The following is a 26,000-nucleotide window of genomic DNA, read 5'->3' on the forward strand; positions in this document are numbered from 1 at the left end:
GCAAATAATCCCGTTTTCGGAAGTAATCCCTTGTAGGTCTTCCGGACCGCTGTCGACTGGAACGTGGCTGGTCCTCTGCCGGCCCGCATACACCAAAACAACCCCCCCCTGCCGTGCCGTCACTTCCCCTCATTTATCACATTTTGGTGTTAAAGAAACAAATACATACACCATAACACATTCAATAAACAAATTATATATGGAGATCCCTTCCCTTGTCCTTATACCTTAAGGCCTCTGACAGTTTGGGCTATGTACAGCACTTATAAAACATGTAGACAAAAAGGCACAGATTTATCTGTCCTCCCTAACACATTTCCTGTACATCAGGTGAACTTAGGTGACCTTTACAACTTAACTGAATCATGTTCTCTATGATCGTATAAATGTTCAGTTGTTGAGAATACACACATGTAATTCACTTTTTTTCCCCACTCCCACCAGTAATTTGCATTGGATTTGGAAATATAGGCTATCAAGTTTATTAAAGTCATTGTCACAGGATACAAACTGTTGCTTGAAATTAGTGTGTTGTTTAAGTCATAAGAAATGTTTAAGTTATTTTGCTAGTTATTTTGAGTGTGATCCATGTTAAAAACAGGCTCTTTTCATAATGTACCTGTATCACTGGATTCTGAAATATCAACTAAACTGTCCTCCAGTCACTGTTATTGGATATGACTAAACGCTCTAAACTCAGCGAACATTTCCCCGTATTTAATCATCCAACCTCTTTTATAGCCTTTGAATGACTTTTAAAAACCTTTGTTGAAGTCAGCCACTCATGAAACAAAAGTACGGTTATGATTGACGGGTTTGCTGTGCGATATGTGATTTCAGTTTCCAGGCGCGCTCATCCCCGAAACGGCGGCTGGATGGCCGTGTGTCCCGCACGTCCAGCACGGAGAGGGAGCCTGCTGGGGATTCTCAGAGCAAGAAGGAGTCTGACGAGAACAAAGAGAACTGGCGTCTGGACGAGTACTTGAACGACCAGGACAGCTGGAACGACTCTGTGATCTCCGGTAGGTCTCCGCGGGCAGACGGGCTGAAATACATTTGCTCTGCTATTATCTGTCTCTTAATGTGCAAAGCCGACAAAGTCTGGGCACCCTGGATAATGAAGCAGCCTAATCTCTGCTGCTGTTTGTTTACAGTGGGAGCATGACAGGGAGATTTGCAGTAATGTCAAAGCGGAGACTCACTGGTGTTAAATTTCAGTAGCCTGTCAACATCTGGTCTGCTGGCCTAATTCTCATCCAGTCATGTGGGTCATTGGTGCACAGTCGCACCAATCGTGGAGTAAGGGCGGACATGGCAGATGTGCACGCCACTGGCACGAGAGCAGATATCTGATGAGTGAAGAGACAGTCATGAAAATGTGTAGTGGAGGAAGTGCAAACAGAATGGAAACATCTACAATGTATATTAACATTAATACTTTGCGGGACCTCACTACTGCGGCTCCATCCTCCGACCGCTACTGCGCAGACTCTGGTTCCAGATGCGCAAGATGGTAGCATTTGTATCCCGAATAGTCTGGCTTCATTTCTGGATAGTGGGTGTGTCGCATCGTCTACTGTAGAAGACATGTTAACCTTAGGGTTAACATGTTAACATTCCAAATTGCCCACAGGTGTAAATGTGCGGGTGAATGGCTGTTAGCTGCTTGTTTGTCAGTGATTAACTTGCAACCTGTCCAGGGTGAACCCCGCCTCTCAGCTGCAGATTGACACCCAGGAAGCCACTGGCAGCACAACACTCACATGACACATTGGCCAGTGTTTTGCCAGAAGTCCTGTTGGAAGAAGTTGAAGAAGTCGCTATGGTCGACTGAGTCAGCAAACTCAACTAATTCTCATCATGAAGCGTGGTGGTAGTCATCGTGGGCCTGACGCTGTTTAAGATACTTCTCAGCAGCAGGCCTCTAAACTCCTGTGAAGGTGGAGGGCAACATAAATGCTGAATAAATTAATAAATCCCAGATTAAAGTTTAAACTGCAGGTCAGGTGAAGATTTGCTGTAATTCAGACCAAACCACAAATGTGAAGCCAAAGCTGCACAAGAATGGCTTAAAAAAAACAAGGTTAATGCTCTGTAGAGTCCAGATAATAGTCCAGAATTCAGATTGGACTTAAAAACACTTGTTCCCATGTGGTATTCAGGTAACTTTACAGTGCTTGAAGAGTTTTGCATAGAAGAATCGAAATACTTGTCATGTCCAGATCTATCGACTGATATGGTGAAAACCTTAACACTGATATATAATGCATTTAATGTTATGTAGTTAAATAAATATAGCAGTGCACACTTCTCAGCTTGAAATGAGTACGTGTGTGTTTTATTAATAAGGTGTTGTTTGACACAGTTGTTGTCGCTCAGCTCTTCTGGGAAAGAACACTGTGTGGTGATTAGCACCAGTTCAGCGGCTTTAGCTGGAGAGCTATGTGGGGCGCTTGCAAACCACTGTTCCACTTGTACTGACCTTAAAATTTGTGCTTGACAACAACAGGCACCCTCCCACGCAGGATGAGGAAGGAGCTGCTGACTGTGAAGCTCCGCAACCGGCCCAGCAAGCAGGAGCTGGAGGACCGCAACATTTTCCCAGTCCGCAGCGACCAGGAGCGGCAGGAAATCCGCCAGCAGATAGAGATGAAGCTTGCCAAGTGAGTCGCTGACGATCAGCCTGTGATCAAACCCCCCCCTCCACCACCACCACCACCACCACCACCACCGCCACTACCACCCATACCACCTCATATACGTCTATACCTCGAAATATCATTTACCTACATACCTCTGCGAAGGCTGATTGGCCACTTAATCAACATATTACATGTAGTGAGATCCAGATCAGAACTGGATCTGCATAGAATTTAACCTTAACATAAATATTCCTGGATCTTCTGCAAAGTTTAAAAGGTTCTTCCCTGAGTTTCACCCCTCCACAAAATGTCATGGTAATCAGTTCAGTAGTTTTTGAGTAATCCTGCTGCACCCAGTAATGAAAACACCAACATTGGTGGAGGTATTGAGCTTTAGATGTTTCCTCCATCTCCATTATTTGTGCTTATCTAGGCTAATCAAGCTCTACATTCTTCTTCTTCTTTTATTCGTCTTTTTTACAGTTTTTAAAATAACATTATGAAGAGAATATAAAACATGGTAGCAATTGCATATTATACTTTTTGCTGTGTCCCATCATCTCATCAGGAAAATGTCTGCCAAGCGTAAAAATACATGTGATTCATTATGAAACTGCGCTGGGTCAGAGGATGTCGGCTGAGTGGGCGGTCCTTCGTATGTGGCCTGTGATGCATGTGTGTTCACTCAGCAAAGAGAATGGGACCACATGCGTCCCAGACCATCTCTGAATGTGGTTTCTGTGATTGGATCTCAAGACATATTGAGGACACATCTGGGTGTGCTTTCACACTTGTACTTAACATGTACTGTATGTGGATGGATGTTGATACGGATACCAGGTCTGAACTGGGTCTGGGTCTATTGTCTGATTCACTCAGAAACAGCTGCGTGCTGCTGGAAACAGAAACAGAGTTAGTGCCTCTGTTTCTTTGTCACAATGTGTCATTCATCAATTATTTTTATTATTATAAATTGATTAGTGCATCTTTAAACTTTCTTAAATACCAACTCCACGTTTAAAACTCTTAAATACCGAGGACTTAACTGAATTTTACAATTTTGTACTGTCATGTGTTCATTTACAGCTCACGTATATATTTTGGCCTAAACTGGGTTAAAGCTGTTCATTACCGCATAATCAATTTTCAATTCAATTCAATTTTATTTGTGTAGCGACAAATCCTAATATACATTATCTCAAGGCACTTTACATATTAAGGTTGAGACCTTAAAGATGATAGAGAAACTCAACAGTTCCCACAATGAGCAAACACTTTGGTGACTGTGGAGGGAGCAAACTCTCATTCTGGCCTCAGCACACCCTCAGTGTTCCTGTGTTAATCCGACCTTTATGAGCCTGTTCAGCTTTGGTTGAGACTCGAGGACGTGTTGATTCTGTGGTGCAGTTGAAATATATTGCTTTCTATTGGTGCAGTTAATATTAGCACACCTTTAAAATCACACAGAGTACAGCACTGAGCACTCAAAATGATGGTGAGCTTATTAGGAGATGGGGGAAAGGAGAAAAAGCTCCTGCTGGTCCTTCCTCCTGTCAAAGTTCTGTCCTGTCAAGAATTTTTGTTCCTTATATTTTCTTGGACCTGGCTTTTCTGGGTCAAGCGATCCGATTTGTGGAGTGTGGAACTGGGTTTTCTGATGAGCGGAGGGTGAATGCAACACAGAACATAATCGTATTTGCTGTGTTATGTAAAAAGGCAATAGGCTGTTATTGTGGTTACTTTAAGTGGATTAACGGTTGAGTCAGGTTTTTTTGTGAAGAATGCAGCAGCAGGGGTGTGCTGGTAGTCTTATGCAATGCTCAGAGTGGGGGGGAGGAGAAGGAGGAGAAATGCAAACATATAGTAACTGAAGCTTTTCTCTATACCTGATGAACGTCAGAGTGTGGGAGCTGGAAAACAGCAGCTCTCATTCGCTGTATGACTCTATGACTTTTTAGATTCGGCTGCTTTTGTGGCAGTTTGCACTTTCCCCTCTTGTGGACTATCAACACGTTTACTTGTTTTTCTTACCTTAGTTTTAACAGGCAGCTGTGATAGCTTCCACTTTGCTGTGTGCTGAAAACTGCTGAGTGCTTTACTTTGAGGCTGACACGTTTTCAGATGCATGTTTTGGTCGAAATGGACACGATTAAGTGTAAAAGGCAAACTTCTAATTCACATTTTTAATGTACCACTTCCTGTAATGAGACTTAGCTCAAAATACCTGGTAGGCCTCTGACAGAATTCAGCTTTTTAGAAAAGACGGTGGACAAACAGAATTCACATGTGCATCTGGTAACATCTGTTTACAGGTCGATTTCATTCAGAAGATAAAGCATTATGAAATATGCATATTGGTGCACAATGTATCTGGTATCAGCATAAATCATGTATTTTATGTATTTATTAGTGAATATTGTGTATTATTTAGTTCATCAACTGATTCAGACTCAGATATAATGAACACATTTGCTAGTGTCATATCCTGTTGTTTGTATACTGTATATCCACATGTACCACAGAGTGTATACAAAGATGGACGGCATGACTGCTCCCTAAACGTAAAGCCAAGGCATCTCGATCACCACCTGCTGGCTGACTTGCATTATAGGTCATAAATCCCACATCCTCCATGTTAGCGGATGGGACATGGACCAAACTAAAAAGGCACACCAAATAAAACAGGGTGACACGTCATGATCGAGAGATCACTGAGACTTATTGATGGCGCACGTGTCGCTACGACCTTTCTACCATGGCTCCATCTGTGCAGTAGCTCCGAATGTGTGGAGCCAGATTCTATATCTAGGATATTTTGTCTTCACTCGAGGACGATGCTTCATCTATACAGTCCATATTTTATATACTGTACATATGATGTATGATAATCTTTTGCTCAAACAACTGATACAACAGTTTGTAGATATCACAAATAGTCCACTTTGTGTTATCAGACACTTGATGTGTTGTAGGATGTACTGTAAAAATGATGTGTGTTGCTCGATGTTATTTAATATCTAAATTGAAGTGACTGATGTAGTCAGATTCCCTCAACGTCATGCAACTTTACTTGTTTTCTTTTCGTTAAAGTCGCTTCAGTCAATCATCAGTGTTTGCATAAACAATGAGATAAAATAACACTCTCACTGATATTCCACTATTATTTGATAATATTCAGACTTTAACACGGGTCATGTAAACAGCATCTGACTACAGTCTAAGATAAAGTCATTTGAGCCTTTTTTATTAAGACTTTAGGAGCTTTCTTTGACATATATACAGGATATTTAAAATATGCATCTAAACTGGAGATTTTATTGCAGTTTGTGATTTTTTTTGTTCAAGGAAACAACAGTGTTGGTCACTTGTTGAACATAGAAGAAATCTAAGTTCCCTAACATAAATTTATGGAACGTCGTTTTTTGTCCGATGTAACAAAATCATCAAGAATGTAATTGAATTGAGGAACTCAGTTAACACAGTATCTGTAATAACATCCCTGTGGAAATATTCATTACACAGCCTCGTAGTCGTTACATCCTATTTCAGCCTAAAGGTCATAGAACTCCAGGGAGACTAGACCTCCGTGTGCCATGGGTGTGGTTTCATTACACACCCAGCGCTGTCACAGGTCAAAGCAGCTAATTAGAGACATAAAACCTTTTAGCGGAGAGAGAGAGAGAGAGAGAGAGAGAGCTGGTTTCCGTTCCCGTCCGACCACACCGAGAGAGAAACAGGGCGGCGTGTGTTTGATGAAGCCTAATTAATTGACAGTGAAGCCTTTCTGCTTCCTGCTCTGTAACTTAACTGAGAGAGATGAGTGAGTCAGAATGACATTCAAACGAGATAAATAATAACGCTGGCTATGAGCGTCTCTGAACCTGGCATCACGCGTCTCCATGTGCGCCTTTTTCCTACGCCCAGGCATTTCACAGCTGCGTGTCAATCTGGATCGTTGGAGTGGCTCTGCGTGCTTCTGATGTATGTGACGTTATCATAAACCAAGGCTGCTCCAAACAGGCCTCGTTCCACGTGAGCCTCTCTCTCGTGTGCACACGGACAGATTCCAGCGAGTAATTGCAGAATAGCAAACGGCATCATAGACTTAATTAGCGAACTTGCCAGAAAGGACAGTGGAGGCATGATGACCCACAGTCAGTCTGCAGGGGGCGTTGTAGACAGTCACAGCCACATCCCAAACACTACTTATGTAAAGTAAACTCCTGATTGCTCTTGCATAATAAAAACAGGGAGTGATCAATTATGTTTTGTAAGTGTGAAAGTGGGATGCTGGATAATGGACACAGTGATGGTCCAGGACAGAGGTCAGAGCAGCAGGTCTGTTGTTGCTGGTCATTCAGTTCACTCTGTGTTACATTAGTGCACTGATTAGTTTTCTGATCCAAGCGTCAACACGCTGCCACACTGCAATCCTACTTATTAAGTCATCATCCGTTAGAGAAGTGTGACATTATTCATTGAGTAATGTTGTGACTATACATACTTTAGTCTCTGTTTTTTCTTATTGGCAACAAATCACATGAAAAGAATAAAGGCCAACTAATTGATCAGTATGCCGATACAATTATGTATGAGCCTTTATCACAGGCATGTTTGAATTTGCATTTCATAACATTTTTCGGTATTTATGATAAAGTTTATGGTTAATCTGTTAAATATTTCTTTGTCATAAGGGTTTGATAAAGACACATCAGGAGTCATTGCTAAATGACATATCGGTTTCAGGAGTCATTTACCCCCTAATTTGGGTTTTGGCATCAGCCCTCAAAAATCAATTTTGGTCAATTCAACAAATCTAAACATTAAAAAAACATCAATGAGCCACAACATTGTACTGGGTGATGTGTGCATGGTTTACCATGAATATGAGCACTGTAGCTTATTTTGACTCAAACACACAGACGCCATTCGACTCCTGAAAATACCTGAATGTGTATTAATCCACCACTGAAATTAGTCCCCAACAAAAGCCCTAGTTCCTCCTGTTTGAGTTATTGTCGGATTTTTGGATTGATTAGTCATTTAAAGCAAGAAGGTTACTGACTACCAATAAACACATACTTTTAAAAAAACATAAAGTGGATTGTAGATTAACGTTGATTTTATCTGAGTGAGAGAAGCTATATAATCACAACCATCCCAATTTTACAACAGTGCAAAATAATTCTGCAAACACATGAAGATCAAGTGGAAGACATGCAACGTACAAATGAATGTCCACTGTGACTACTGGGAATTTCACAAGGTACATTTCTGTGGGTATTTTTATTCACTCTTCACTGCCAAATGCTACAGCAGTGGTAAACCAATTGTAGCTTCTCAATTTCTCTGATGTAGCTTCTTCTCAGGAAAAATCGATAGATAAAACTAGCTTGCTGGGATTAACAGTGATAGGCACTAATGGCTAAGAGGGCCACGTACATGACAAGAGAAAGCGGGGGAAATCATTTATTTCTATAGGTCTCTGGAAAGTGGAGTGCAGCAAAACAGCAGCAATCGGTACCATGATGGAGCCGACACGATACTACCTCATAGCTGCAGTATGGCTTATTATTAGACAGATATTATGAGTTTACACAGCAAGGTTGGTAGATTGACGCAGGGTTAGCTTTCACTCGTGTGGACTGTTTCTACAGCTCACAGAGGAACAGATGAAAGTTATCAGATCATCATCTCTGTGCAGCAAGTGTTCCGCGGAAACGCTACAAACTTTTGGCTGAGCTTTAGTGTGAGTCGTCCGGTCCTGTGCCAGAGGCTGCGTCTGCAGAGGCCGACTGTGTTCTCACAGGTGCTGCAGCAGAGGCTGCGACTGACTGCAGGACGGGCTGCTCAACAAGAGCCGCCCACATGAACTGAGTCGGAGCCGCGGACAGCTGAGGAATGCCATTGTCCAGGGTGACGGCACCATGTGCTCGTCTGCCAGTGTCTCCGTCCTGCTGACCACACGGTCTGCCACAGGGCGAGCATGACGAGCCCCCCCCCCCCCACCCCCCACCCCCACCCCGGCAGCGCTCACAGCAAGAACAAAAGCTAAAAGAGACCCGCTCCTGTACCCACTCTACAAACATCCAGCTCGTACCAGTGATTGTGTACACACCGAATGAATCACCCTGAGTCTGTCACGTTGAATGAGTGGTGCTGAATCCAACAGAGCAGTGTTTGTAGAGATGGTTAGCACGCTCTGTCCACAGCTGTTGGTACAACATCAGGAACAGAGCGGCCTTCATCACTGGCAGAGAACAATCAGTCTGTCTCGCCTTGACACTTGAGCCGAGCCGCAGCGATGCCAGAGCATTCATCAGGGCTTCCATAGGCGACATCAGCTGATAATGTATTTTATTCTGTACATTTTACAGTGAAGAGCATTAAAGGCCACTGTGTGTATACTTTTAAAGGATTCTTATGGTCTGTGTATATAATATGTAAAGTAATTTATCCCATTTTATTGTTGTATATTGTTGTTAGTAATTTTTCTTTCTTAAACGTAAGGTTGTAGCCAGGTGGTGCATCGCTATTTGCCTGACTCAGGTTATTTTTCAAAGATCTACTGTATTATGTATATGCTTTAGGTATTTTAAGAGAGGTATCTCAAGGAGGTTCTGGATTCAAACCTGACATCCTCTCGTGGTCTTTCTGTGTGGAGTTGTGTCGGCTTTGCATCAGCTTCCTCCCACAATCTGAAGACATGCACCTCAGGTTAATTGGAGATTCTAAATCGCCCGTAGGTGTGGATGTGAGCGTGGGTGGTCGTTTGTCTGGATGTGTCGGTCCTTCTGATGGACTGCACCCCGCCTCTCGACCAGTGTCAGCTGGGATTGGCTCCAGTCAGTTGTGTGGCTCCTCCTAATGAAGCCAGCGTCCGATTTATGTGTTGTGCTCTCAAACACTGTTGGCATCACTGCAAGGTAAAAGTGAATATGTTGCACTGAGAGAGAAAACAGAGATGAGCAGCCACATTAATGTTAATGCCACCCAGCAGGAAATATGTGCTCATTCATTCATTCGTTCATTCAACCAACCTTTATTTGAACTCAGAAATACATTGTGGTAGAGACCTCAATTACAAGGTAGCAGAGTACAGAAACTAAACAAAACATTTAAAGACACCAAGGAACCACAAATAAGGAACAGTAAAATGTGAAAATAGAAAAGACTGAACTGAATTCTGAAAATGGATAGTTTCTTATTACAGCCATTATTTCTAATGCAGTTTCCAACATTGAAAAGGTTCCTCAGATCTGCCATCAACAATTCTTGGCAACAGGGGGACTTGTGAAAAAGTGAAATCCTTGACATGCATTACAGTGTTATGTTAGTTTTCAAGTGAGGTGCCAGCTCAGTCTACTTCCGTCTACCACTGAGATTCGTCTGTTTCCTTTTTGAGACAGTGTGTTGCAGGACAAATACTGAAAAGAACATGTCAAAATATAATTTGCCACATGCAGGTTTAAGATGGAGTGATACAAACAGACCTGGCCCGAGTCCCACTTTAACAAAACAGTAGTTTTCTTGGAATCAAAGGCTATTTTGTGTTGCTGTTACAGCACCAGTCTATTATTATTATTATATCATCTACAGAGCCTCACTAACTGCTGTGACATTCGTTGGATTATCTGTAGTAAAATGTTCCTTCAAAATTTGATTTGGTTCTTAAAGACAGTTTATGAATTTGTCTTGGATAGAATCAGCAAAACTGTGTCAGCTTACATCACAAGAACAAAGGTTGGTGTGTTTTTACGCAATCGAATAGATATAACATGGTTTGGTGCACCTTTCTGTTTAATTACAACAAATTTTTAAATAACCAAGCAAAGATATGCTTCATTTACACAAAACGTATTGTGCAGTGTTGTTTCCGTTTGAGCTGTGATGCAACACATGCACTGTTGTGTGCTGGAGAGCACTTGGCGTGTTGCATTGATTTACATTGGTGGAGCGCAGAGCGGCACTCTGCAGCAGAATGCAGAGCAGTGGGCTGCCGTGGGAGAGCAGGAGGGAATCCTCTGTTTCTAAATTTAGCTCTCTTTGGCGAAACGCTGCAGCAGCCATAATCAATGGCCTATCTACGTCACAGCCCAGAGCCCCTGTCCTCGCTCCCCCGCGATTGAACTGTATGCAATCTCCCTGGAGAGCTGGAACACAGTCCACTGCAACAATCTACATCTCCACCCCTGTCCCCTGTTACAGGCTTCTGTCCTGAGCTCATCTCCTAAGCTGAGGACAGTATCATACAGAAGTGTCACTGTGAAAACCTCCTTTAATAAAACGCTGCAAAGATTTTACTGCAGCACGCCTGATTCTCTGAAGAGAGGGTAGGAAATCATGCATCTGATGACTTAGTAAAAGTCCCTGAGGCAGCAAGGCTCCGAATTCCCAGAAGAAACGTGACTGCTATTTTAAGAACGGCGACTTTGGGAATAATCCATTGTTTGTTACCCTCTGCCCCATACCTGTCATGTGATGACCCTGTGTGTGTGTGTGTGTGTGTGTGTGTGTGGGGGGGGGGATGAGGAGCAGGAGCTGGCAGCAGGAATATAAAGAAAGATAAGCAGATATTTTCATTAGTTCTAGCTTTGAAGGCAGAGCTGCTCTGGATGCAGAAATAATCACTGCCTGAATTAAATTCAACCCAACTGAAAAACGCAGTGTGATAAGACAATTATATTATTATGAGGCCTGTAGTGCACATGATGGTAATTTGACTTGATATTGTCATGTTTAATAAAGGGCCATGTCAGTTGTTACTTACATGTTTGCCCTGATTAGATCAGACCTGGTAAGAATGTAACACATCTGTCATGTTTTAATGACCAATAGGTTTATAGAACTGACGTCTTTGAACAAGATCTAAAAGGAAAACCAAACTAAGAAGTATACTAAAGGGTATTTAGGCCATAGAGTTACACCAAATGATAGTAAATTTACAAATTATTCAAACTACAAAATGCATCACTGCAACCTGTGAAAAAACAGAGCATTTTTTAAATTCTATCTCATGATGGTTAACTCACAGCTGCTGTTTGCTTCCTGCTTCCTCCTATTGAACAGGTGCCAAATATCACGTGAGCGTGGAGGCTCTTTCCTGTCAGATCTCAAATTAGCCAGAAGGTTTACTAATATAACTGACACCTTGATTTACAGCATTGTTACATATTTAGTGTCTGAAACTAAGCCACAGTTTGGATGCTATCAATAATTAGGGATATCAGAGTATACATGCAGCATGAGGATAGCAAGGTGTTTACAGCAGCTGACTCATGCAACCACACTATGACACTAATGCTATCCATGATTACCTGTTTTATATCATTACATGTATATACTGTACATATAGCAATGCTACTTTTTTTAACAGTTCTTATTTATATTTCTACTCCGGCTGCTTTGTGTTTCTAATGTGCAGAAAGCTAGCAGGAAGAAACCTTGTCACTCCTCATTTAATCCGCTAACAAGATTAGTTTTCTGACCAGGTCGGCCTTAGTGAAATCACTGGATAACTACAACTCCAGTTAGCATGTCTGAGGTATATGTTAGGAAGAGAAAGGCAGAGAAGGGAAGACACACATGATGATGATGATAAAAGTGATGATGATGATGATGATGATGATGATGACTGTAGCCCATAGTGTTTACCTCTCTCCACTGATTCATGAATGAACCGGTACATGGATATTTGTGTCACCTAGACCCATTTCTGCTGACGCCACAACTCCCCGTGGGAAGCAGGACGGAGCAGCTATAACCACAGCTGCTGTCCAGCACCACTTTAAATAACTCAGTGGCCACAGAGCAGCTGTGTTTGCAAGACCCAAGTCCAGAACGGTGCTGGAGTTTTATCCATTAGGAGTCACAAAGAAATAGATTTATTCAGGTATAGATTCTCTGTTTTTGGCCAGTGAGTTCTCCATGAAGTCCAGACAGAGCTAAAGGAAGCCAAAGTTGCACCTATCATGTCATCAACCTTAAAAAAGGTCCTTTTAGGTGTCATGAAGACATCATCATTCATCCTCTTTTCATTCACGTTCCTTTTAAATGAAATCACTCTGAACTGTATCCTGCACAGCAGCAGTTTCCAGGCAACACGGCTGTCAGATGGCTGCTTTTCCTCGTGAAACTGCAGAGAAAAGGTTTTGTAATCCCTTTGACCCAAGATGTAATATTAATGAATGGTCTGTTGGGGCTTTCCTCACTCTTTTTTTTTGGTTCCCTCCCGTTGGTAAAATAGAAATGTCCAAGTGCTGAGCTTTTAAGAGCCCAGTATTGTGCGATATAACAAAGACTCTGCGTACTTGAGACAAGAGTGAATTAATGAAAGAGGGTACACAGTGTAACCGATGCAGAAACATAAAAGTAAGTTCAGCTTTTTAAGGAAAGTAAAAGCTGCTGCCATTTTGACCCCTTCCACACCTGAAGGCATTGAGTGGTTCATTCAGCTTGTTTTTTCCCTCTTTTATATAACTGCTGTTTGCATGTGTGTGTGCAGGGTAAGGGTTTCGTTGACTGAAGAATATGTCCTGCTGAAGAGTAGAGATTTTCCTCTGTCCAAACTGTTCTCTTGGTTCCACCAGTCTCTACGGAGAGAGAAGGAAGCTGGTCTCAAAGTTTGCTCAGTTTCTTGTTAAAGCAGGAAGAAAATGATAACCAGTTACTCGTCATGTCACAATGGCACGTTTTTCTTGCTATTTCACACCAAATTAATCAAAAGAGAAACTTCAAATCTCTTTCTTATGTCACATCACACTGCGGCATAATGAGAGGATGTGTCCTTACATGTGTTCTTGTGTGATAAAGTTATTTCATTAGACAACGTATAAAAAGATAAAGTGATGTGAAGTGATGTATTATAATACGAACAACAACTAGGAGTATATAGTAAACATTTTGAAAATATATGATAGTTTTATGAAAAAAATCTTGTTACAATAAATAATGAATTATGTTTTTTAGTTTTGTTGTTGTCATGGTGATGGTAACGAGCTGCCATGATCGCATGACATCAAGTTAAGGCCAATACAAAGCAATTAATGAAAATTAGGTTTTGTCTTTGTTGCTGTATCGTTAAGTTATACACTTTTTTGGTAGCTTTGAATGGGTGTTACCAATGGGATACTAATATGTGAACGTTAAATTAGCAGCTGTTTTAAGCTAGTGGTCATACCACAAAAATAAAGCTTAAGCAGCAAACGACAACTGAAATAAATTGTCATTTGTAAGAATAAGATTATGATATTAAATTTTCTTTCAAAAGTTAAACAGTATTTCTTTACAGCTCATGGAAAATATATAATTTTGTATAATTTTCATAAGCTAATATTATTGCAGCGAGATGTTAATTTGATTCATTATTTGGATTTATTATTAATATTTTTTATATTTTTTTATTTATTTCTGTATGTAAAACCTAACAGACACTCAGTACAGACACACATTGCCTGAGGTTGGTGCAAGTGTTAAAAATGATGCAGTCATTTCATTCTTTGCCTGTAGGTGGCGACATCATCTGCCTACAACAGCAAGTCTGAACTGCGGCTGTTGTTTCTGACCTTTCCTATAGGTTTCATATAGATGTAGACATGATCAATGGCCTAACAGCTCTCTTCCTGTCGAGAATCTGTAGTCTGCTAAATGAAATCTCCAGGCTTTGCATCCTCTGATTTTTATCAGTGTGCAACTTATCTAAATGTTAGAAACTCTCGGATCCAGCCACCTCCAGCTATTGCTCCATGTGTAAAATGTGTCTGTAGTCAGCTGACAGTGAAAAGAATGAACACAGTGTGTAATGTGGTTTATTGTGTTTTCACATGAGGAATGTGTCTTTCAGGATGTGACTCCCTGGTTTCTATTTGTGCCTTTATAGCGAGCAGCATCTCAGCTAGGCATCAATCCAATTACAGGACTGGGGCGGGCAGATATTGTAAAGCAGTTGGAGAGACGTAAGCAGCGGATGAAACAGCTTGCACATATATGGCATGAAGCGAAATCCTCAAATTACACGTTGTCACCACTATAGACCACTGCTGTCCCACATGCAGTAATTAACGTTATACAATGGCTTTTTTTAGGGCTCTAGCTGCACGCACCCTCAAATTGAAATGTCAAAAGTCTCAATGCCTCTGCACCCACACATTGAATACTGGTTATTTTTCGCTCTTATCTAACCTCATGCCAAGTAAGGGTGGGATCAGAAGTGATCAGAGGCGTGACCCGTGACATTTGTGGATCATTTTATATGCTTGTCACCCACTGTTCCTCTGCCTATAAATAAACAGATACAGAAGGGTATATATTTGTCCTGCCAGTCTGACCATTGTCCGTCCCCAGCATTGATTCTGGCTTCCACATGTGACTGTAAGAATGTTCATTATGCAAACAGAGATTGATTTTTAAATGTTACATCTGCTGTGTTGGCTAATGGATGTCCATTGTTTTAGCAAATCAATCTTTAAAGCATTGACAGACTGTTAGTGTACTTTGAAAGGATGCAAGTCTAAACTCACACTCAGATTGTTTGCCTGTGGAATTTAACGTTGGTGGAATTTTCCTGGTGGAATTTACTGTTTACAGTTGTGCCTTAGTACCATGCTAGTTTGAATTACCAGTTAGTTCAAGTACAGATATTCATGTTCCCCAGAGCAGTGGTTCTCAAATAGGGGTCCGCCTGTTTTATATATTTTCAATACATGACTAATATCTTTCTAAAGATATTTCTCTTGTGTTGTTCTTTCTTACAGCTAGGTGTAAAAACAGGCTATGTCAAATTATTCGAAGGGATCAACATGAGGGGGTCCCTGGAATATTTTCTGTCCTATAGGGGGTTCCTGGGCTGAGAAAAAAATTAAGAACCTCTGTTGCAAAGGACAAATCTGAATAACTTGGGTGATCCTTTTGCTCTACAACAAGGTTGGCATTGTTGGTTTTCAGTGAAATTTCTCTAAAACTATTGGCTGGATTGGCTTGGAATTTGTAACAGACATTCATGTCACCTGAGGATAAACTGTAACAACTGTCATTTTTCATTAATACCTGCAAAACTAATGACACCCTCAGCGTCAGGTGTACTTATCTGATGTTTTATGCTAATAAGAAAATGTTAGCATGCCATGATAACTTAAGATAGTCCATAATCCTTCCACTATCTATATCCCTTTGAGGGTCCCGGGGGGGAGCTGGACCAATCCCAGCGGACATTGAGCGAGAGGCGTGGTACACCCTGGGCAGGCCACTAGCGTATCACAGGGCCAACTATCGGTCAATTTAGAGTTTCCAGTTAACCTAACCCCAATCTGCATGTGTTTGGACTGTTGTCGAATCAGGTACCCTCTTGCTGTGAGGTGCTAACCACCACACCACCGTGCCTCCCACTGAACTGCACTGCTGTGCCTGAATATAACTTCTCATAGTTACAAGCATGGTTGTTGACTCTAACTTTTGTTTATTACTGGTAGACTCTACACATAATGGACATGTGCCTCAGTTTACCGGGCCACCTGATGTTTCCAGTGTGAAAGTTAACGTCCTCTCCACAATAACCTATAGTGTTCCCTTTAGTGTGAAAGTTTATGGCTTATGTGCACGAGTCCACAGCGTTCAAAGCTATGCTATTTGAAGTTGCCTCCTCCACACTGTGCTGCCAGCAGGTTGTTCAAGAGCCAGACATGTTCCCCTGCTTGATCTGTGGACCTGTGCTAAAGGGCAAAGCATTGGAGAAAAACAATTGGCTAGATATGGAATTGATTTTTGGTTTCATGAATGAGTCCCATTCATGTATCATCAAAAGCACAGCAAGTCTTAAAGCAGGCAGTTTTTAAAAGGTAGTCTGGACACTCTTCATGGATTTACTGAGCTGTTTTTCCTGTCTGGAGTTGGAGTTTTTACTTACATTGACTTACAATAAGTGCATTCAACATCTATGAGGGGCAAATGGGGTTCAGTATCTTGCCCAGGGACACTTCGGCATACAGATGGGGAAGATTGAGGATCAAACCGCCGAACTTCCGGTTGGAGGACAACCACTCTACCCCTCAGCCACAGTGTCTAATGGGTGGAACAGAGTCAGGTGATGCTGCAAATATACAGTACACACAAGCAGCATGATACTCGAGTCTTTCATATTAATGTGACCCAGTAACTGAGGGAGACATCCAGGTCAACTCTTCAACTAAAACAAGTTACGTAAATGCTGAGCTTCTGGTCGGCTACGATTTAAAGAGGCTTCCTTTTAATTATTCCTGGCAACTACCCCCCAACTCATCCCTCTGGCCGTCCTAGCCTAACTCAACAAGGGCCATCTAACCATGGCCCTTGTTTCCACGGGCTCTGACACTGAGTGGAAGCAGCGAGCAATTACACCACACCTCAGTGGGCAGTAGCTGGCCGCTGGCTGCTGCCCGGCCCGTGGCGTCTGACTCATCCCGTTCTCCTCCACTTTTCATGGCCTGACATTTCCATCAGCCGCTGCTTTTACAGGCAGCTCATTGCTTTGACGGGCTGGTGAGTTCTCCAACAAGCAAGGAACTTTTACCTCTGACCAAACCGAGTGAGTGAGCACTTGTGAAGCACAGTTCGCTGCACGAGGCTTTGACAAAAGGCCCATTAGGATTGTTTGGTAAATTAGACACATGCTGACTCACTCTTGCTTCTATGCTATTTGGATTTTTGTCTTCGTCTATAATCCACAGCATCTCATTTTTCTACTGTTAAATACATCTCATATATTTTCTTCTGGTTTGACAAGTGTGACTGCAGTTGATTTGAATCACTTTGTGAACTGAGGCAAATGCTTTTGACCTGAAAGGTTTTCTGCTGCAGACCTCACATCCTGCCACAGCTCTGCTCCATTTAGCACATCGACTCCCCCCAGCTTCCAATTCCTCCGTTTCCGTGCTCCTGCTTTATAAGTCCTCAGTAGTAGCAGTCACCACTTAAACCCATTACAGGACAAGAATAGAGCTGTGATATGACCACTTGATAATCTTGGTAGAGGTAATTTCATATGTGGCACCATGTCATTACAGATGTAAGTTGCATCTTTTGTGACTGCGTAGATTGTACACATAGAAAGTGGGCCTACTGCAAAGCTCCAGTTGATGCTTCCTTTGTTTCACCTAATGCATGGGTGCACAAGCACACAAATACTACCATTCGTTTCAAGCTACCCCACAATTCAGCTACAGGAATAGTTGGTCAACATGCCAAGAAATAGCAATAGCAAGTAGCAAAGTGCTAATAAACAAAGTGAAACAAACAGATGTTAACTCTGCAGGATGTCAGATATTTAAAAAATGAAATGTATTCAACATGTTTGTTAGACATTCAGTGTGTTTCGGTAAGAAACCAAATAGAAATACACCACAGGTTAGTTAACAGTGGCAGAAAGAAATTCACATCATCGTCCAATATCAACGGAATCAACCATTATCATCAATCTTGTGTGGTGATAGGCTTGATGCATTGAGAAATGAGAGACCTAAGTAAAACATATTTTAGTAGTATAGTGAACTTTGTTTTAATAAAATTAGTTGAATTTGGTATTGGTAAGTTTTTTCTTATTTGTTGAAATCCTCTTCATGTCCCGATCAATAAATAGTCATCTGGGGAAAAAAAGAGAAAAAAAGCCGGTGTCAGTGGCCCTTGCATAGCTTTGATAAACACGACCAGTCATTTCATTCAGATTGAATGGGAGGGGGTGGGATGCATAGGTTACAGGTTTTCAAGGTGTAGCCTGCTCTAGCTCGCTTTTCCAGGATTACCAACCCTAGCTTTAAAAGATCACTCATTTTTCAAGTGTATAAAATCATGTGAAGTCACAGATGCCTAAATGGTCTCCATGTTCATGTCCATATCCCTTCCACATTTGTTCTAACTAGACATGCAAATAGCATCTGCAGGGAACAGTAATTGCTTTTGACAAATTAAAGATGTGAGATAACTCTGTTGTAAAACATACAAACTCTGTCCAGCTCAGTAATTTTAGAAGGGGGGGGGGGGCAGTCAGCACTTCAAGCCCATGAGCTGCTCAGAACATCTGACATCTATTTTTTCTGCGCTCTCAGTTTGCTGTCGACTGTCCCTGTTACTGGTGTGAACCATGGTTTCACATCCCAGCAGTGTGAGTGTGAATACATTGTGGTGTGTTCCTCTTGTGTTCGAGTATGAAAGTAGATCGAACCCTTTTTCGTTCTCCTTTTTCTTTGGTCGTGACTGGTTGTCTTTGGGGAACAAGGTTTCTGGACGCTCGCGCCGTGTTCAGCAACATTATTACATCTAAATATGGTTATACCTTGCATTTGGCTTCTTTTTTGGGGAGTGGTCATGTATATGTATACAGTCTTGTTCTCTGTTTCTCTCATATCATAAACCCAGAGTACATTCATTACAGCTATGGTGTTTGGCTCCGTTTTGCAATATATGCTAATTAATAAAACTGCTGTTTTCACAGCATTTAAATACAATATTTTATGCTTTGATATTTTGTGTAAAATAAAACAAAAAAAAGTCAGAATCAGGTTTTAACTCAGTTTGTAAAATTGTTACTGTGTTGAGCATTTGTAGGACAGAGCTGTGCCATGATCAGCAATTAAACCTTATATTCTAATTGGTCCAAGGAATCAAACTAGCTACCTTCATTTGCCATTTTAGTTGATTGATATCAGTCACCAAATGATCGAGGAAGGTGTTTTATGAAATACATAGAAACTGTTTTTAAATAAATCTTAACATTAAACGTTTGTTTCTCATATGAGGCAATATGTGAGTATTGTTGCCAGCTGTGTAGTAAATGTGAGTGTGCTGTGGGCGGAGGGGAGATTTATCTTGGAAAGTCATGCGTGGAATCCTATAATTCAGGTGATGTGGAAGGGTGAGCACTGACACAGGCTTAATCTGGTGTTACAATGAAAAACTGTTGAGTAATCATTGAGTAAGACATTTTGATTATAAATAATAATTTAAGTGATTTATCAAGCAAAAAAGACATTTGCTGGTTGGAGTTGTCATGTGTGCAGATGTTTATCTTTTCTTGGAATGACATGGGTTTTGGACTGACGGCCAGACAAAATCCATTTGAAGACAAAAATCTGGGAAGTGGTGATGTGTCCATTTTTTCACTTTGTCTTGTGACTGAGCCACCAAATGTCAAAAACAATCAAAAAAATCAATTATGCAACTTTTATCTATAGAAATATAATAAAAGTCTAGAAAACATTTTACAAATCGGAGGGAGATCAATTATGTGTTAAACCTCCTCACTTTGCTTTTGCATTATGTAAACACATTGAGGAGGTTGAACACATAGTTGATCTACCTCCGATTTACAAAAGGTTTTGCTGTTTATCAAGTGTTTGTCATTCTCTGCTCACAGAAGAGTTTAAAACCACAGCCCTCACCCATGGAGCAAACATCAGTAAAATAAATAACGTGACGTTCAACATGATAATTATCAATATTGCCTCATATGAACATTTTTATCTTCATAAAATATTTGGTGCTTTTACCTCCTGTTGATGCTGCGCTCATTACACTGATAAAAGAAAATTGTTGGACCAACCTAAAAAAACACGTCAATCGGTAACATACAGACTTATTAAGTTGTTTCTTCAGCTTAAAGTTAACAAGTTGTGTGAAGGCTATACTTTAATTTGAAAGAACTTATTCTTAACTAATTTAGGTGTAAACACTTTTTGGGGGGGTTAGGGTAGGGTTAGCAAAATGTTCTTTTATCAGTGCATCATATGATGTCTTACATGTTGCACATTTTGCTTTATGTTTTCTCGGAAACCCACATCTCCATACCATCTCACATACTTCACAAACTGCAACGTGCTTATGTTACAAATATTGATAAAGTATAAATGGTTTAAATGGGTCCATCCCTGCTATGAGTCCACTGGATTTTCCTGATAGAGCTGTCAAGCAACTCCCCTTTGTGTGTGTGTGTGTGTGTGCATGGGGAATCTCCTCCTCAGTCCCACCCCTCCACATCAGTGCTTGTGCTAAAGGCTGTGCAGGAGCCGCTGCACCACTCACTCCGCTCTGCGCTCAGCATCGCTCACACGGGGAATATACAAGCAGCGCTCCTCCCTCTCAAACTCCTGGAACCTCCAGACCAAGCAGCTTTACTTAGCTTCTCTTCATTAAACTGGCTGTGACGCGTGCTTTCAAACGCACAGTCGGACTTTCCCTCCCCGATGTGGATCCTTAAACGTGTTACCAGCACACTAACCCGGTGCCTGGGCTCGAGGGGGGACGCGGTGTGTGCGCTCCGGATGCGCGGATCGCGGCGCGCTCCGCCCCGGCCCCAGCTTCCACAGTGCTAGTGGTAGTGGTGTGAAAGACTTGTAGAGACTTTATGCGGAGCAGGCTGGAGACGCCAGCTCCAGCAGAGGAGGAGTAGACATGGTCCAGAACGTGATCCTGGTGTTTTTCCGCAGGAGACTGAGCCAGAGGCCGGCGGTGGAGGAGCTGGAGAGCCGCAACATCCTGAAGCGTAAGTTCAGACATCAGCGAGACATGTACAGGCTCTTATCGATAACTCTGTGATCAGAAGTGTTTCTGTGTGTGTGTGCTGATCAACGGCCCTCTTTTACTTTGTCATTTAGTGAAGATGTTTCTACATAAAGTATAGAGCTTTCATTTATTTAAAAAATCACAATAAGTGTACAGAAATTCTTCAATATTCATATCAAAAGTTACTTTAAACTAATGTTTTACACTTATATTAAGTAAATGATTCAAAATAAGTCATTCATTTTATATCAATTAGATCTATTATTCTTAATATTGTGTAAAAACAATAGTTTTCAAATAATATTTTGGAATAATGTCAGTGCTTACACTATAACAGAAAACATTTCCATAAAAAAGCAGCATTTGTCATTACTTTAAGTACTTCTGCTGCATGTGTTAGAAGAAGAATAAGAAAACAAAGTGACATGATTTTTTGCCCAGAAGTTATGATAGGACTCCTGATCATAAAATCCCCAAATCACTGTAATATTCATCCTACTTCAGTATTTCTAGAAGGTTTAAAAGTCTCAGTTTGTTAATTGTAGTTCTGTTCATCTTCTCCATCAGCACTTCTCCTCACATTTGACTTCTTAAAAATGACTTCAGCTCATGGTTCTGTCGTAAAGTTCTACTTCCTCGGGGAAAATGTGTGAGATTGTAGCTTTTCGAGCTGTGAAACTCGTCCCAATGTCCCTGACAGTGCAGAACAATTATGAAACAGCCATGTGAGGACTGAATTCCCACATTAGTACTGACTGTTCCTCCCAGCAGAGACGAGCCACCTGTGAGCGGCAGCTGTCTGTTTCGTCACCGGCTCCGTCTCCGTCTCTCTCTCTCTCTCTCTCTCTCTCTCTCTCTCTCTCTCTCTCTCTCTCTCTCTCTCTCTCTCTCTCTCTCTCTCTCTCTGTCTCTGTGTGTCTCTCTTTCTCTCTCTCTCTTCCTCTGCTTATTAACATGTTGAAGCTAAACCCAACCTCCTGCTGTCAGGACACTCATCCTGAACCACAGCACCTCCACTGACAAAATAAAGACCTCAAAATAATGTAGATCAATTGAATCCTGCATTACTGTCACATTGTGTTCAGAGAGTGAAATGACTCTCCGACAGCGACAGGTGCCAGTCTCAGTTGCTAGTCCACTTCAACAGCTCAAATATGTATTTTTCCAAAAGTCAGATTCAGGTATTAACTCAGGTTTAAAGAAATGATTTTCCTAGTTTCCTAGCAACCTTCAACCTACATGTGCCATTCTAGGTCATAACAATCAGTGACCTAAGGATAGAGGAAGGGATTTCCTGAAATACATGAAAACAGTTTTTGGAAAAGAATCTTAAAATTTGATATATATTTTTCCTATGAAGCAATATGTGAGTTTTCTTTTGGGTCTTGGTAGCTAAAGACCTTTAAAAAATGCAAATCAATTCAATCATCCCTTCCTGTCACATTGTGTTCAGAGAGAGATGTGTGCTTTCATTTTTTAATTAGAATGAGAGGGACATCGAGTAATCTTTATCTAATAAAGATGAATCCTATTAGTGCTCTGATCTGCCCGTGTCCCACTCTCTAACTCACACAGAGAGCTGGAGTCAGTCCAAGAGGGCATGAGTCCCGTCCTCAGCACTATTACAGACTGGCTCACTTAGCACTATTGATTGTGAGGAGGATCGGACACATTAGCTCCGTTAATCACAGACTTCATCAACTGTCTGGTCCCACGACAGTGACAGCCGTCTGTTTACCCAACAGTCTGCACACTGACTGAGCTGATCCAAGAAGGACAAATCTGTCTGATGTCCACCACCATGGAAATATAGTCCAGGGTAATTAAATGATTTCAGCAGTTTGGTTGTAATGTTCGTCTTTCCTTGTGTCAACAGAGAGAAATGACCAGACAGAGCAGGAGGAGAGGAGGGAAATCAAACAGCGGCTGAACAGAAAGGTAGGCGGCAGTGATGATTTGAGCAATGTCCTTGAGTCACATCGGTTTAATCCCACATTTAAGCCACACACACACACACACCCACACATACACATTAGGCGCCGCAGGGAACTGTCAACCAGTCAAAACAGAACCTCAATACCTAAGCTGCTCCTGTTTTTGACATTTTTCTATCACTATAGTCTCTTAAATTGCTTTGATGATGCTGTGGAGAGCGAGCGCTGACAGTTGTGTGTCCTACAGCTGAACCAGCGGCCGACAGTGGACGAGCTGCGGGACAGAAAGATCCTGATCCGCTTCAGTGACTACGTGGAAGTGGCCAAAGCTCAGGACTATGACAGGCGAGCTGACAAGCCTTGGACCAGACTGTCAGCCTCTGATAAGGTGGATATAAAAAACACCTCTGGTGATCAGCAACACTGACCTTTTAAATATTTAAATAGTAGAACATTTTGATTCAGTGACTATACTCTGACAACTTTTGTGAACCAGAAGTGTGGTCAACCTCTGTCCAGGATATCTGGTCTTGAAAAATCCTAAAAGAAAAACCACTGAATTAAGATTCAGCCCTTAGCGGGACTTTTAAAAAGTCTTATATGAAATTGTCAAAAGTCTCAAATCTTTTTATATAGGATTGCAGCGAGTGTGGAGAAGCCTCACACTAAAAGTAGTATTGTGGAGACGGTGGATTGTGCTGCAGGAGAAACATAGTTTTTAAAAGTTCAAACCAACCATCTATTTTTTGTTGCTTATCTAGATGCATGTTGTATGAGTTTAATTAACAGCAAGATTAGAATCTGTTGTTATATACACTGGTTGGGAGTATATGACATAATAACTTATAGTAGGTCATATAATAAACTTTATATACTCTTCTAAACTTTATTTATACAACACTTTTCAACACAGTTACAAAGTAATTCACAACAAGTGAAACAACAAGTTATGCAAATCAATAAAAGAACAGACATGAAAATAAACAATGAGATGAAATCAAGAAAGGCTTTCTCTGAACATTTGAGGTACTTCTCTCGATGCCTGTATAGATATATTTATTAGTTAAATATGAAATTGATAAACAAACTCTCTCTATACTATGTCCTAAATGTAACTCCTGCAGAAATCCTGTCTCCCACATGATAAGTGTTTCTCATAAAAACCTCCTGTTGGCCAAACACTCCTCTACTACAGAAAACCCAGTTAAGCTTTCATAATTGGCGCCTAAACAACAGATGTCTCTGCTTTTTCACAACATCCTGGTTTGAGGTTGACCACATGATCATCGATGTATGAGGGGCCGCACCTGGGCTCACGCTTCATGTTGCTTCTGTTGGCAGGCGGCGATACGGAAGGAGCTGAACGAGTTCAAGAGTAATGAGATGGAAGTTCACTCATCGAGCAAGCATCTGACGAGGTAAATGTGCGCGTGCGCTCCTTTTGTCGGGGGGTGGGTATGACATTGTGCAAAGACTTACAGTCTCACATCAATGAGTGCACACCCTGCAGACTGGAGCTTAAATTTAGCTGCAGCCAGGCCCCTCGAGATGAGAAAGTTGCACCCTTTTGCACCACCTCTCCACTATAATGAATGACCGCCCCAAATTTAGCTTACGTTTCGCTTACGTCAAGACCGTGTGTAGCTAAAAAAAAGACAAACCTTGAATTAGCCGGGGTTGTGCTTACGCAAGCCCCCATTTTTTGGAGGAGAAGCCATTGGCTGCACTGTCTTTTGGGCCAATAATAGGACTCTTGATTGATGACTAAGTGAAGATTTTGGCCCACATTCACTCCCCCTCTTTTCTCGTCCTTGCAGGTTCCACCGGCCTTAGCAAGGTTTCTTCTGTGAAGAGTTGCTGAAACCTGGTTCTGTCAGTGAAGACCTTTGCACGGAGTCTTCCAGCGCCCTGGCCCACAGTCAGTGGGTGTCCTGATATTGGGGTCCAGCCCACCTTGGAGGCTATGTCTCTAGACACGGAGCTGCTAGTGGAAGGGGGGGGGGGGGGGGCATGCGAGCGAGCTCCACTTTCTGCTCAGAGGAACATCTCCATCACCCTCACTTTTACCCTGTCGGAGGATTGGGAAGAGGCGAGGTCATGAATTTGCCATAGACAAGCAGAGACTTCTTTTTTTTGTAAACAGACTTTTTTTGAACAATGTCGTTTTTTTGATGCCACACGTGGGGAAAACGTGCATGTGACCAAGTCGACCAGTCCCACTCCAGTATCAGTAGTCACATCCCCAAGCTGTGTCGGAGTCTCACTGATTCAGTTGATGGTTGCGTTTCATATCGACAGTGTAAATGTTCTTAAACAGAAACCTTGTCTGTGTACAACAGAAATCCCTTTGTAAGCACTATTTATTGTCTGCACAATACAGGTTTTCAATTTGTAACAAACTCTGTTTGGTCTCTTGTGTAGTTTGGAGTCTTTTTCATATTTTAATATCACATCATCTGCCAACTAACTTTCCTCATGGCCAGAGAAGGTGAAGTGTTAAATTTTGGTGCGAATTGATGTGATAGGTTCATTATAAATATAATTTGAATAAACAGGCGACCAGCGGGGCATTGGCCTTCAGTCGGGGCATTGGCATTGTGTGGGCGAGGCATTGGCCTTCAGTCTGGACCAAGTTGAACTTGGCCACAAAGTTGAACTTGACCACAAATAAACTACAGCAGTGGTCGACAACTGGGTAAAACCTCGGGTCAAAATCGCTGCCAGATCATTTAAATAATTTGATAATTTTATTTTACCATATCAGACTGATACAGACGGACTGACACACCATGGGTGCTGATCAACAGTGGCAACAACATTCATTGAATCACTTCCTGGTTTGGTAATTTGTCTTTAAAGTCAGAGCACAACATTCGTTTTGCTCCTTGCTCCATGGAGC

At 41.6% G+C, this 26,000-nt stretch overlaps 1 protein-coding gene across 2 annotated transcripts in view; it reads left to right on the forward strand.

Annotated features, from left to right (window-relative positions):
- The window catches only part of phactr3b (phosphatase and actin regulator 3b), a 47,523-nt gene extending 22,023 nt beyond the window's left edge, over positions 1–25,500 (forward strand). For both annotated transcript variants that reach the window (XM_034584404.1, XM_034584405.1), the window contains exons 7-13: positions 841–1,022; positions 2,510–2,663; positions 21,092–21,147; positions 23,044–23,105; positions 23,349–23,489; positions 24,443–24,519; positions 24,919–25,500. In XM_034584404.1, coding sequence (XP_034440295.1) covers positions 841–1,022; positions 2,510–2,663; positions 21,092–21,147; positions 23,044–23,105; positions 23,349–23,489; positions 24,443–24,519; positions 24,919–24,934 — 688 coding nt within the window. In that variant the 3' untranslated portion in view covers positions 24,935–25,500. The remainder of the gene's footprint in view (positions 1–840; positions 1,023–2,509; positions 2,664–21,091; positions 21,148–23,043; positions 23,106–23,348; positions 23,490–24,442; positions 24,520–24,918) is intronic.
- The last annotated feature ends 500 nt before the right edge of the window (positions 25,501–26,000 follow it).

This window comes from Hippoglossus hippoglossus, chromosome 5, assembly GCF_009819705.1.
Source record: "Hippoglossus hippoglossus isolate fHipHip1 chromosome 5, fHipHip1.pri, whole genome shotgun sequence".
Taxonomy (NCBI): Eukaryota; Metazoa; Chordata; class Actinopteri; order Pleuronectiformes; family Pleuronectidae; genus Hippoglossus; species Hippoglossus hippoglossus.